A 13,851-nucleotide genomic window follows, 5' to 3' on the forward strand; every position below is an offset into this window, starting at 1 on the left:
AACTTTATTTTATGTGCATTGGTATGAAGGTGTCAGATCCTCTGGAACTGGAGTTACAGACAGTTGTGAACTGCCATGTGGGTGCTGGGAATTGAACCTGGGTCCTGTGGAAGAAGCAGTCAGTGCTCTTAACCACTGAGCCATCTATCCAGTCCCAGCAGTAGAGGTTTTTGTTGTTGTTACTAACTTTTTTTTTTTTGAGACAGTCCTAGCTGTCCTGGAACTAGCTCTTGTAGACTGAGCTGACCTCGAACTCACAGAGATCCGCCTCCCTCTGCCTCCCAAGTGCTGGGATTAAAGGCGTGCGCCACCACAGCTTGGCTACTGACATTTTTTTTAATTGACACATAGTTATTGTAAATGTAAGTGTACATTTCAGAGTACAATGTGTCAGGATCCAGTCCACGTACTAGCATATTGGTTGCCTCAGACCGAGAACGTGGAGCGCATGTGTTGGGAGCATTCAAAGTCCCCTTAGTTGCTGTTGTGAAATATGCAATGGATCGTTGCCAGTCATTGTTACTCTCCTATGCTATGGATCTCTACAGGAGGCAATGCTCCCACGCATCTGAACCCATTAACCCCAAGCGGCAGACATTTTTCCTTCAAACATCTCAGGAACGCCGGGAGCATGAGTTCTTAGTATAGACATAAGAGGTGGTTCCAGCTTAAGAGAGTCTTTACCCCCAGAGTAAGTACAGTTGCTTGGGGTCTTCAGGAACCCCTCCAAAGCCACAAGACTTCCGCTCTGCTCCAGCTGTGTACAGAGGTGGAGGCAGGAAAGCTAGAGGGACAGAGCTGGGTTTGTATCATGTTACGTTGGGGGTTTTTGTTTTGTTTTGTTTTTGTTTGTTTTTTGAGATAGGGTCTCATGGAGTCCAGCTGGCCTCTAACTCCCTCCTGTAGCTAAGGATGGCCTTTAACTCCAGATGGTCGTACTTCCCCACCCAAGTACTGTGATTACAAGTGTGTATCACTGGGCTTATTTGTTTTCCTATTTTATTACATTTTAATTTCTCTGCGCGTGTGCATGCATGTGGGTGGTCACCTGCTGCGGTGCATATCCGTGGAGGTCAGAGGACAAGTTGCAGAATCAGTTTTCTCCCTCCACCTTATAGGTCCTAGGTTTGGAACCCAGATCCCCCTGAGCCATTACCCACTGAGCCACCTCGCCAGCGTCAGTCCGTTTGGTTGTGTGTGTGAGAGATTGAAATGGAGATGTCACAGCCAGCAGGAAGGGAGGGCCATACCTGGATTAGGCTGGGAATGGTGGCATTTGGGGGAAGAGAACAGTGACACTTAGAGCACTGGAGACATCAGAGGGGAAATACCTGGCTGTCATCACCGTGAGGTCCACAGGTCTTTGAGGCTGAGGGTGGGGGTGATGGGGCAGTGAGAAGGAGAGGGGAGGGAGAGGAAAAGAGGAGGACCAGAGAAGACCCTAAAGACTGCCTCCCCTGCTGCCTTCTAATCCCATCTTCAGCCTTGGGTCTCTTCTACCCCAACTTCAGGTTTCATGTAACGCAGAAAGATCATCCCAGGAGGCTGCTTTGGAGCTAGGTCAGCTAGGTAGTGTGTGGAAAAGAGGCGACTTAGACCCGGAAAGAAGAGGGTCCCATTCGTAGCTCAGACACCACAGGCAAGGACAGCCTGAAGCCAGCAAGTTCTCGGTGCGAGGCTGAGAACAAAGCACCCCAAAACACCTTGGGAGCTGCCCCCACTCAGACCCTGCCCCCGACGTCCGCCCCGCCTCCTGCCACGCCCTCCCGCGCAGCCGCCTCACCATTGGCTGCCCGTCTTGTGCCCGAGCCCCCGGCGGAGTAATTAACGAGAGATTAATGAGGTTCCCAAAGTCAACAGAAAAATCGATGGGCCTTGGAGCCCAAGCGGCGGCTGCGCAGTCTCGCGGGGGGGTGGGGGGAGGAAAGGGCGTCGAGGCATCTGTCCCAGGGCTCCTGGGACCTCACCTGGACGGAAGATACGCGCTGCAATTCAGGCGTTGGGGAGCCCGCGAGAATGGCTTCGCAGACCTCAGGTAGGGCTCCCCAGCTCGAGCTGGGACCCCCGAGTGCTCGGGAATAGTTGACTAAACCTTCCCTGGAACCCCATCCTCACATTCACTGCTCCAAAGTGGGGTTCATGAGCCGGGAGCTACAAGGACTGGAAAGAACGGGGAGAGTGAGGGGGGGAGACCCGAGACTGTCTCGTCTGTATCGCGCACCCCAACTCTGGCTCTGTGCCCATCTTCTCCTCTCTACTTCACTTTCGGGTTCAAGGGTCCTCGCAGCCCAAAGAGGGTGCCCGGACCTGAAAGAATCCTGAAACCTGGATGGATGGTTGGTGTTGAGGCTGCCTAGACCTCTCTCTCCCCGGCTTGGCTCGGAACGAAATCCCGAAGCTTCCGTGCCTGTGCTCCTCAGCCTCCCACGGAACTGGCCCTGCACTATTGGCTTCGTGGCCCCGACGGTTCGTCTTCTTTCGTCGCTCGCCTCTGAATGCCATCCATAAACCAGTTTGGTGTCTAGGACCTCCCTTGGAATGGCGTCGTGCCTAGAGGCATGCCAAGGATGGCTGAGTTCTACTTGGTTCCAAGCGCATTAGTTCTAACTTTTTTCCTGGACCCCTTGATGTTCATCCTAATACCTTGCCTGTCTGTGAACTATTCTTGCCCCTTTGATAACAGCTGGTGGAGCACTGAACCACGGGCATAGGAGCAGGGGGAAACCTTAAAATTCCAACCCTTTGAAGGGAGAGCACCTGAAACTTTGTTCTCCAGGGTCTCCACACACCCCCACTCCAAGGCCTGGAGTCTAAGCGGAAAAGTCCAACCTTTCAGTCTCTCTGGGATCTGTAGGGAAGTTCACAAACATCTATTAGGCGCGGTTCATCATCATGTCTCTCCATGAATTGAATTACTAAATTCGGACAAAACTCCTGAGAGGAGTATCATGTATTCGTTCCTTTGCTTATTCATTCAAGAATGTTTTGCGCTGGGGATGTAGCTCAGTGGTACCACACCAGCCCAGCATGCAGGAGGCTCTGGAGAGGGAGGCTGTGAGCTAGATGGCCATGCAAGCAAGCGGAGCCAGATTTATTGAGTACCGGGCTTTCCTGTTCCGTAGTTGCTGGCTCATTTCACGGATGAACAAGGACACTGACTATAGAAACTAAGTAGCTTGGCCAAGATCACAGAGATGCTAAATGCCGTCTGGGCTCTCCATCAGTAGGGAGTGGGGACGATGAGGTGGAGCCACCAGAGCTGGCAGAAAAGGAGCAGGGAGGTGTCCTAGGAGCCTTACCTTGCTCAACCTGGGTAGGGAAGGTAGAAAGATAAGCATCTGGACCGCCTCCTCTGCTGCCCCAGGATGGAAAGGGTTAAGGGGCAGGGTCTCTGCCCGCAGCTCTGGCTCTAAAATCCCGCGCCCCCCCCCCCCCAGGAAACAATGGGGTCCAGGGTGGTCAGGCTGGCTTTTAGGACTGTGCTAGATTTGAAGAGGTAAGTGGAACAGGACCCCTTCTCTGCCCTGGAGGAGTCCCAGATCTTGAGGGAACCAGTCCTGAATGGTGCACACTCACACCCACGCTCAGCAGAGGAGTGGCCCAACAAAGTAGCCACAGGTCTGCTTGGGCAGAGGGAAGGCTTCCACATGAAGAGGTGGGTGAGCGGCATTGGTGGGAGTTGACAGGCAAGAGAAAAAGTGCCCCCAGAAGAGGGAGCCAAGAGACCACATGGAAAACATGGAGTCCTCTACTTGGGTCTGAATGGATTTGAGGAGCCTGGGTGTGGCCAGGGGCTTGACAGGAAGGAGGTAGAATTGTTCCCAAGGATGACCGGATGGACTAGAGGAGTAGTGAAACTTGTTTACAAAGTCTTGAAAGGGGTTCATAGTTTAGTACTTCACTGTCCAACAGAGAACATTGGAAGTTACCAGTCCTCGGTATTGCTCAGGGTGTATGTGGGAAAACAGGGCCCCAGAGGAGCTGTGGTGAGGGCCACTGAGGCGAGGGCTTCCTAGGAGGGTCTTGACAGAGGGACAGACAGAGCAAAGTTCCTTAATGAAGATAGAGCATGCTGGGCAAAGCAATGAGCAAGGGATGCTGGGAGTGGCAAGAAGGGGCCCTCACCCAGCCTGAATGAGTCCTGAAGGATCAACTGGAGTCCCCAAAGAGGAAGAAGGTGGGGATCATAGACAAAGATGGGGAAAGATAGGGAGGTGAGCAAGAGCAGACGGCATTCTGGAAACTATAGCAGGATGCCGCAGCCCATGGGGAGAGCAGTGGGGGCTGGGGAGGTACTTGAAGGCAGGAGCAGGAAGCAGCAGCAGCAGCAGCAGCAGCCGCTCTTCCTTGAGCTCTGTGTACACCAAGTCTTCATTAGCACACACTATCTCATTTCACTCAGTAAGGCCCCATAAGCCTTGGACTTTATACTGAGGGCTACTGGCTGTCTTTGCAGGACTCTCAGCAGGAGACAGGCACCATTAGCAGGAAGGCTAGTTCAGGAGAGAACAGATGGGCTCCAGACTAAGGTAGTGGTTAATCTAAATAGCCAGGGGTGTGCAGGTATGTCTATTCCTAGCACGTGAGAGGCAGAGGCAGGAAAAATGGTAGCTTGAGCTTCAGAGCCAGACTATAAAGAAAGCAAGCTAACAAGAGAGAAACCAAGAAGGAGAGAAGGAGATGGACAAGAGGAAGATGCAGGCAGGCAGTGTGCGAGCTGGGACGGACGTGGTTGGGATCTGATGGCATGCATGGTCTGGACAAAAGCAAAGACAAAGTCCAGCTCATGTGAGTCCAGAAGGACCCTGGAATTACGAACATTAAAAGGAGGAGATGGGTCGGCACCAACTCAGAGCCCTGAGGCCAGGATGCCTGGAGGCAGGAGCTCTCAGAGGGCCGTCCAGGACGTGGAACAGGGAAGTACGCAGAAGCTGTAGAACTATGCCTTCTCAGCTGTAACTCAGTTCCACTGGGGAGGAGCAGGGCCTTAAGTGACCTCAAGGGACAGCACTGTAGCTATTGGGTGGCCCAAGGTTGGGCCCTAGCAAGTGGTGACAGTGGGTGGCCTGAGAGAAAACTTCAGATGAGCAAGGAAATAGCAAGAGACTTTCAGGGAAAGAGTAGGGTCCAAGCTGTGCCCTCTTGCTATGCAACACATTCACAGGACAGCCAAGAGTAGACTAAGAACAGACAGAATTTGGGGCAGTTAAAGTCAAGGGCATGACATGCATATTGATCCTCACCCATCCCGTACACACGGCAGCTTGGCGAATCACAGTTTTGCCTCCAAACCTTCATTAAGTTTAAAGATACGTTTTAGTTATAGTGATAATTTTTTTGTTTTTGTATTTTAAGAAAGGGTTTCACCGTGTATCCCTGGATATCCTGGGGCTCTGTAGGCCATGCTGGCCTCAAACTCACAGAGATCAACCTGCCTTTGCCTCCTGAGTGCTGGGATTAAAGGCGTGCGCCACCACTGCCTGACCACTTTTTTTCTTATTTATTTATGAGCACCGAGGTTCTTAGGAGCTAGAGGGGACTCTCTCTCTTCCAGCTCCTTCATCCTTCCTGCAGAAGAAACTCTATTGTGAACGCAGTGGGTGGCATCTAGTCCTTGCCTGCATCTCCAGATACTACACTGTATTATTCCAGACCACTGCGTTCCTTCCCACCAAGCCAAAACTCAACCTCAGGACCCTTCTCAACACAACCCTGTAGGCAATCACACCCCACCATCAGGGAGCCAGCCCCTGCCCTCTTGATTTCTTGAGTGGAATTTCTCTATAAACAAGCAGGCTCACATTGACTTTTGCTGAGGAAAAAAATCCAGCTCTGAAAAAAATACTCAACGAAAGGACAGCACTCAAGTAACCCTTAGTGACTGGACGAAGCTATTATCACACTTTAAGACGAAGCATTGAGTTAAGAAGTGAGCTGGCGGGGCTGGAGAGATGGCTCAGTGGTTAAGAGCACTGTCTGCTCTTCCAGAGGTCCTGAGTTCAATTTCCAACAACCACATGGTGGCTCAAAACCATCTGTAATGAGATCTGGTGCCCTCTTCTGGCATGCAGGCATACATGGAGGCAGAGTGTTGTATACATAATAAGTAAATAAAATCTTAAAAAAAAAAAAAAGAAGTGAGCTGGTCCAGTCATGGGTGGGGAGGGAAAGACAGCTCTCGATCTTTATACTCATGTGCAGCATGAAGGACTTCTGTATATATACCTTGGTCTGTCTCAACCTTGAGTCCCATAAGGGATATGGGGCAGCTCCAGTGTCCTAGCTAGAAGGGCTTCATAGTATGCTCTTACCGCACAGACGTTAGGAGCTGGGGTGGGCTCCACCACAGGTCTTCTTGTGAGCCGATCTTCTCTCTCTCTCTCTCTCTCTCTCTTTCTCTCTCTCTCTCTCTCCAGCCCCTGCCCAGGTCACACCCGTGTCACCTCCAGAAGCAGAGACCACCGAAGCAGCATCTACCTATGACCAAGCAGACATGCCGACCAATCACACAGGGCTCCCATGCCCTCCAAAGCAGAAGTCCTGGCTAGCACGGCATTTCTCCCTGCTGTTGAGGAGAGACCGACAGGCCCAGAAGGCTGGACAGCTCTTCTCGGGGCTCCTGGCCCTCAATGTGGTATTTCTGGGTGGGGCATTCATCTGTAGCATGATCTTCAACAACGTGGCTGTCACTCTGGGCGACGTGTGGATCCTGCTGGCCGCGCTGAAGGTCCTCTCCCTGTCATGGCTCCTCTACTACGTAGTGGGCACCACACGGAAACCCCACGCAGTGCTGTACCGTGACCCTCATGCAGGACCCATTTGGGTGAGGGGTAAGCGCTTGGTGCTAGGAGGGTGGAGAGGGCTGGAGAAGGAGAACCTGTTTGGGAGCAGCTGCCTGTGCCCACTGCCCGCCCATCCTCTCCTGCCAGGCTCCCTGGTGCTCTTCGGCAGCTGCACTATCTGCCTGAATGCGTTCCGCATGGGCTACGATGTGAGTCACATTCACTGCAAGTCAGAAGTGGAGCTCATCTTTCCGATCATTGAGATCATCTTCATGAGTGTCCAGGTGACGGGTCTCCCACACCCCCATACCTGCAGGGACACAGACCACTCCACCTAAAACCAGCCACAGAGGCAACGTCTCCATGCTCCAGGGTAGAGACATACACCAGTCATAGCTCACCTCTGTGCGCCCACACCCACGCAGCACTCCCCTGCAGGTGTGTGCCTCCACACATACCTGTCGACACCTACAAACACCTTCGTCTAGATGTGCCTGCATGTTCTTCTACCCAGCTCCCAGATACCCCGGCTTCTCCATCTGTTGAGTCTCTACTATGCTGTGCTTACATCACCCTTATTTTCCCCACGAGGTAGGTGTCTCCCCTTCCCCAAGCAGCGGAGACGGAGGCCCTTTTCACAGCCGAGCGAGCCACAGTCCCGGGATGCTTACCACTGGCTCAGTACTGCACAAAAAAAGGAAATGGCAGAGCCAGGATTCCAACCTAGGCTTCCTTATGGAAGCTGCCTTCCCTCCATTGCACACACACACACACACAAACACACACACACACACACACAGCTGACGTACTCACCTATGTACCACCACACCATATACACACACACACAACTGAGGTGCTCACCCTGTGTACCATCACACCACACACATACACACACACACAACTGAGGTGCTCACCCTATATACCACCACACCACACACATACACACACACACACAACTGAGGTGCTCACCCTGTGTACCATCACACCACACACATACACACACACACACAACTGAGGTGCTCACCCTATATACCACCACACCACACACACATACACACACACACACACACAACTGAGGTCACTAGCACCTGTGCTCAAGACCCCTGTCTCTTCCAGACATGGGTACTGTGGAGGCGCTGCAAAGACTGTGTTCAGGTGCAGACCAACCTCACCAGGTGAGACATCTTCCCAGGTGAGTCTTCTGGGGCTCTGTTTCCACCACTCTCCAGCTTCCCGAGACAGGAGGGACCTGAAGCTGCGGGTTAGCATAGGCTGCATTCCAAGTGACCCCTAAGGGCTCCTAAAATCCTACCACCTCTGTGATCTGCTTCTGAGACTGAGCGGTCACCCCAACAGCAGAGAACGGTGAGGATGGGACTCTGGGAGCTATCCAGGCTGTGTAAGCCACGTGTGTGAGCAGAATGTGGCCCTTCCTCCAGGTGTGGCCTCATGCTGACCCTGGCCACGAACCTGCTGCTGTGGGTTCTGGCTGTGACCAATGACTCCATGCACCGTGAGATTGAGGCCGAGCTCGACGCCCTCATGGAAAAATTCTCAGGTACAAGGGGACCAGAGGTTCCACCCATCACATTCATGTGTGTGCATGCACACACACACACACACACACACACACACACATACACACACACGTCAACTAGGGAGGCAACACAGTTATGAAGTTGGGAGCACACTGAGGCCAGGTCATTGTTAAACAGAAGTGTGGGCTGTAGAGATGGCTCAGTCTATAAATTGTTTCTCACACAAGTAGAGGGACCTGTGTTTATTCCCTGGTAGCTCACGTGTAAAAATCTAGGCATAGCCAGGCACTGTGGCACAGTCCTTTAGTTCCCATAGTATTTGGGAGGTAGAGGCAGACAGATCTCTGTGAGTTCAGGAGCTTCGTAGTGAGTTCCAAGCCAGCTAGGGCTACACAGTGAGAACCTATCTAAAAAAAAAAAAAGAAGAAGAAGAAAGAAAAAGAAAAAAAAAAGACCATGCAGACAGATTAGTCCCCTAGGGCTCACTGGCCAGGCATTCTAGAACTGACAGCTAATGAGATACTGCCAAAAAAAAAAAAAAAAAAGCAGATACTTCCTAAGGGACTACATCCCCTTGAGTGTCTTCTGGTTTGTATGTGCATGTGCACACATTTACATGCGCACACACATGCACACACACACAGTTCATTGTGTCAACGCACACACACCACACACGCGCGCACTTCATTGTGTCCATGGTCCCCTTCATGCTCCATCAGGGCCTGGCACTTGGTGTCCTAATCACTGCAGTCACATTGCCCGCAGCAAACCAGCTACTGATCCTGGCTGAGTGGATCACTGAGAAGCCTTCAGGCACACGCCCACCCATGCCATTTGCATTTTCTTTGTAAGAGACTAAAACTCCTCTTTGGGGCTGAAAGGAATGCTGTCCTGATGCAATCTTAATATCTAAACATACCAGGAGGGAAAGGAGACTTGTGGATAGACAGCTCTCTCCAAATCATCCGATCTGGCTAATCCTGAGTGTGGATAGTCCGCCCTTTGAAGCAACATCCCATAAATCCACATGGGAGCATGCAGTCTGTGGGATTCAGCCACACCTATGTGTCCGCCCCACCCACAGGCGGCATCATGGCCTGTGTGCACCAGCTCTCACGCATTCACACACCCAGCGCGTGAATCATGGCATGTCTGTATGTTGTGGCCTTCCCTTACGTTCTGTTTGCACTTTGCACAAAAAGTGCAAAGAGGAAGCTTGGGTCCAGTGACGTCATGGATGTGTGTTTGTATGTCTGCGGCTACAGGTTGCAACAGAGCCTCATTCAGGCAGGGCAAGTGCTCTACCACTGAGCCACACCCAGAGTTTCAATTCATTATTATTGGGCAATTTCTGGAGCTCAGTGGCCAGTCAGTTTAGCCAAAACACCAGGTTCAGTGAGAGACCCTATCTCAGAACATTAGGTGGAGAAGCAAGTAAGGAAGACAAATCAACATCAAGCCTACACACACACACACACACCAAATATACGACATAGTGATTACGTTTTTCTGAGGTAGGTTAGCCAAGGCTAACCCAAATTCCTGATCCTTCTGCCTCAGTTTCCCAAGTGCTGGGATTACAGGTGTGAGCTACTATTACAAGTTTAAATTCTTGTTTGTTTGTTTGTTTGTTGTTTTTGCAGTATAGGGGTTCAAAATACACTGGCAAGAGCTCAACTACAAAGCCACATTCCTAATCCTTGACTTTCTGAAACAGAGGTTAACTCTGTAGCCCAGGCTGGCCTCAAACTTGAGATCCTTCGGCCTTGGTCTCCCAAGCTCTGGAATTGCAGGGGTGTGTCACCACACCTGGCACTTCGGTTAACACTCTATTTTTTTTTAAATAATTTGTTGCGTGTGGCTATTTGTGTGTGAGAGTCTGTGCACAAGAGTGTGGGTGTCCACAGAGGCAGCAGGGCTTCAGATCCCGAGGAACCTGAGTTATGGTGGTCGTAAGCCCCTGATGTGGGTGCTGAGAACCGAACTTGGATCCTGCAGGGACAGCCCACTGCGTGATCTCTGAAGAAATAAAGATTCTTTTTTGAAATGACCTTGAGGTTTTCTAGTTGCTTCCCAGTGGTGGCATTTGGCTCCTTCCCTCTCCTCTGCTTTTCCTAGATGTGCAGCCCAAAGTCTGACTTGGTTTCAGCTCAAGCATTTTGGCACCCATGAGTGCAGTGAGACGGTGCATTCACCCAGGGGCATTGACTTCTAGTTACCCCAGTGTGTCATGCTGAGGCCGGTCACCGCATTCAGGTGTGGCAGCCCGGTTTCTTATGCAGATGACGGGTTTGCTCTGCCAACGGAGCGATATGTGGAGGTGATGCTTGGAGTCAGGGAGAGCGTGCCTGAAATGCTTTGTGAAAGTTTGGACCTGGAGTCTCGAATCTCTTTGTAAAACAGTGATCATTTTGTGATTTCCAATCTCTATGCTCCAGCCTCAGATGTTTCCACATCTGTAAAACAAACATCTGGCTGGGTCCCGTCCGAATCCAGTGATCGTTGGCACTAGGGTTTCCAGTGCAGGGCCTGCCTGAGATGCTGTCTCCTCCTTCCCTACCCCCTCTCAGGTAACGAGACGAACACTTGCATGTGTCTCAACGCCACGGTGTGCGAGGTCTTCCGGAAGGGCTACCTGATGCTCTACCCATTCAGCACGGAGTACTGCCTCATCTGCTGTGCCGTACTCTTCGTCATGTGGAAGAACGTGGGCCGCCGCCTGGCAGCCCACTCAGGTGCCCATCCCAACAGACCACCCTTCCGCCTGCACGGGGTCATCTTTGGGCCCCTGCTGGGCCTTTTGGCGCTGGTGGCTGGTGTATGCGTCTTTGTGCTCTTCCAGATCGAGGCAAGCGGCCCTGAAATAGGCCGCCAGTACTTCACCCTCTACTATGCGTACTATGTGGTCGTACTGCCTACCATGAGCCTGGCGTGCCTGGCAGGCACAGCCATTCATGGGCTGGAGGAGCGAGAACTGGACACACTCAAGAACCCCACCCGCAGCCTGGATGTGGTGCTGCTGATGGGCGCCGCCCTGGGCCAGATGGGCATCGCCTACTTCTCCATCGTGGCTATCGTGGCCACCCGGCCACACGAGCTGCTCAACCAGCTCATCCTGGCCTACTCCCTGCTGCTTATCCTACAACACATCACTCAGAACCTCTTCATCATTGAGGGCCTGCACCGCCGCCCGCTCTGGGAGCCTGTGCTCCCGGATGCGGATGTGATGGGGAAGCAGGATGCTGAGCTGCCCCGCAGAGGCTCCCTGAGGGAGCTGGGCCAGGATCTACGGAGAGCCTCACGGGCCTACATTCACTCCTACAGCCACCTCAATTGGAAACGAAGGGTGCTCAAGGAAATCTCGCTCTTCCTCATCCTCTGCAACATCACGGTGAGTATCTGGGCAGAAACTCCTGGCGTGTGGGGGTGGTCACTCGTCTCTAGCGCAGCGCTTGATGCTGCCTGAGAGCCAGGAATATCTCCAGCGGCTCCCTGCAAGCTGCCTGGCGTGAATTCATGTGCTCAGCACACAGCAAAGCCCTCTTTACAAATGTGCACGACTCTGACCCCCAGAAGCTTCCAGTCTTGATGGGGAAGGTGCCAGGGGGCCTGTTAGAAAATGACCACTGAACTCGTCATATGTTAAATTCGGCTGGAAGAGCAGACCCTAGTGGAGTCAGAGGTCAGCACTGGTCTCTTAGCATCTGCTGGCTGCTGAGTAGCCGGCCCAAAGGTCCATGCGCTCTCTCCACACCTCCTCTAGTCATCAACACACCTCCGAATGACAGGCGGTGTTGCTGTCTGTCCCCCTCCCCTTTGGACCAACTGGAGTGTATGTTGTCTGTTCAGTCCTGGCTCTCACCGCCTGTAACTGGCAGATATGGGACAGCTCAGGGTTGTTTAGCTTGAAACACACCCCAGATGTGAAGCAGCTGGGCTAGGCCAAGAAGAAGTGATAAATTAGCTTTAAACTGTGTCGTAAGTTCAGTGACGGAAGCCCGCGTCCCAAGAGCCAACATGTGTTTCTGGAAAGTGGACGATGTTGATCTGGGCTTTGGCAAACGGGTAAAATTCTCACAGAAGAGCAGGAAGGATGCAGGTGGCTGTAACTAGAAGTAGTAAAACCTGTGCTCGGGGCTTAGGGCACAAACAGTCCAACCTGGCAGTGTAGATTGCTGGCTGAGAGATCCTGCCAAATGCTATGTATAAGGAACCCTCTGGGGCTCAACCAGGCCTCAAGCAAGCCAACCAACATGGCCATGACTTTCCGTGTCGGGGGTAAGAAAGACATCAGGGCTGGGGACCTTGCTCTGAAAACCCCAGGATGAATGCTGGGCCAACTGCAGGGTCCAGGTCAGCCTCACATGAGCTGAGCATCTTAAGGTTTGGGAGAGCCCCTCCCTCACCCAGCAGCCTCCTCTCTCTCCCCAGCTGTGGATGATGCCCGCGTTTGGCATACACCCTGAGTTTGAGAACGGGCTGGAAAAGGATTTTTACGGCTACAGGACCTGGTTCACCATTGTCAACTTCGGCCTGCCTCTGGGGGTCTTCTATCGCATGCATTCTGTTGGGGGACTGGTGGAAGTCTACCTGGGGGCCTGAGTGCCCAGCCAAATCAGCCACAGCAGAAGCCCCGGAATACCAAGGCAGAAGAGGAAGCGTGGCCTCTCTGGGCAGACACATCACATGAAGGGGTGCGGACACCTGCCCGGAGTTCCCAAAGTGATCTTTCCTCAGCCTGACTGAGAGGGGAGGTACCACCTGGAGCTCAAAACCAAGGGTAGGGCTTGGACGTGGAGCCTGACCACAGCCCTTCGCAAGAGCCCATGTGGTACGGAGTACGCAGGTGACAGGCAAAGGTTACTGTCTGTGAGGGTCAGTGTGAAATCATGGCATCTAGCGGCTGGAAAGGGGATGATTGGTCCTGTGGAAGGGGCTCCTGGACATCCTGGAAGCTCAAAACTCCTACTGGGAACTGAGAACCCGGCCCTCTGAGCTTGGCAGCGGCCCCGCCCCTCTCCCCCATCTTCTAACGAGCTCCTTAATTAGCTGCCGGGCAGGGCTCAACAGCTCTTTCCTGCTTCCATAAACCCTGTTTGTTTGATTGATTCCATTCAGCCTCTGCGGCATTTGTTCCTGGAGACAGACCTGCCACTCCAGGTGTGGCCAACAGAATGGTCCTTGAGAGGACTCAAGCAAGGCAGTCCCGTTCCTCAGCCAGGAGCGGTGGACACCAGGTACTCTCCGTCTGGTCCACGGACAGAGGCAGGAAGAGATGAGTCTAGGATTGCAGAGCCCCGACCTCCACCCTTGGCCTGCACTGTCTTGGAACAGTCTCCAGGACATTTCTGCAACTTGCTCACTATGGATGGTCACTGTGGCCTCTGCTTGCCCAGTGCCCAGGCCTGGTCCCCTGAGCCACTGGTGGCCAGGAAGAAGGTGAGCAAGCTGGCAACACCAGCACCCCACCCATTTCTCTGAGCTCAGAACAAATATGTCCAGGGCCCAAAGCGTGTGGCCCTGGCCCTGCA

General features: G+C 52.7%; 1 protein-coding gene across 1 annotated transcript; it reads left to right on the forward strand.

The window, feature by feature from the left end:
• Positions 1 to 1,868: 1,868 nt before the first annotated feature.
• On the forward strand, positions 1,869 to 13,179 carry Otop3 (otopetrin 3). The gene is made up of 8 exons (XM_075990403.1): positions 1,869 to 2,035; positions 2,399 to 2,466; positions 6,417 to 6,830; positions 6,930 to 7,066; positions 7,899 to 7,957; positions 8,222 to 8,340; positions 10,891 to 11,711; positions 12,752 to 13,179. The coding sequence occupies exons 1-8, from the start codon at positions 1,869 to 1,871 to the stop codon at positions 12,920 to 12,922; spliced, it is 1,956 nt and encodes a 651-aa protein (XP_075846518.1). The 3' UTR covers positions 12,923 to 13,179.
• The last annotated feature ends 672 nt before the right edge of the window (positions 13,180 to 13,851 follow it).

Source organism: Microtus pennsylvanicus, chromosome 11 (genome assembly GCF_037038515.1).
Source record: "Microtus pennsylvanicus isolate mMicPen1 chromosome 11, mMicPen1.hap1, whole genome shotgun sequence".
Taxonomy (NCBI): Eukaryota; Metazoa; Chordata; class Mammalia; order Rodentia; family Cricetidae; genus Microtus; species Microtus pennsylvanicus.

Bases quoted from the DNA above. Each gene is read 5' to 3' on its own strand.
- Otop3 (XM_075990403.1), top strand. From the start codon at position 1,869: ATGGGCCTTGGAGCCCAAGCGGCGGCTGCGCAGTCTCGCGGGGGGGTG. The intron at 7,067-7,898 runs GTGACGGGTCTC...TGTCTCTTCCAG, and splicing joins TCATCTTCATGAGTGTCCAG to ACATGGGTACTGTGGAGGCG. The intron at 8,341-10,890 runs GTACAAGGGGAC...ACCCCCTCTCAG, and splicing joins CCTCATGGAAAAATTCTCAG to GTAACGAGACGAACACTTGC.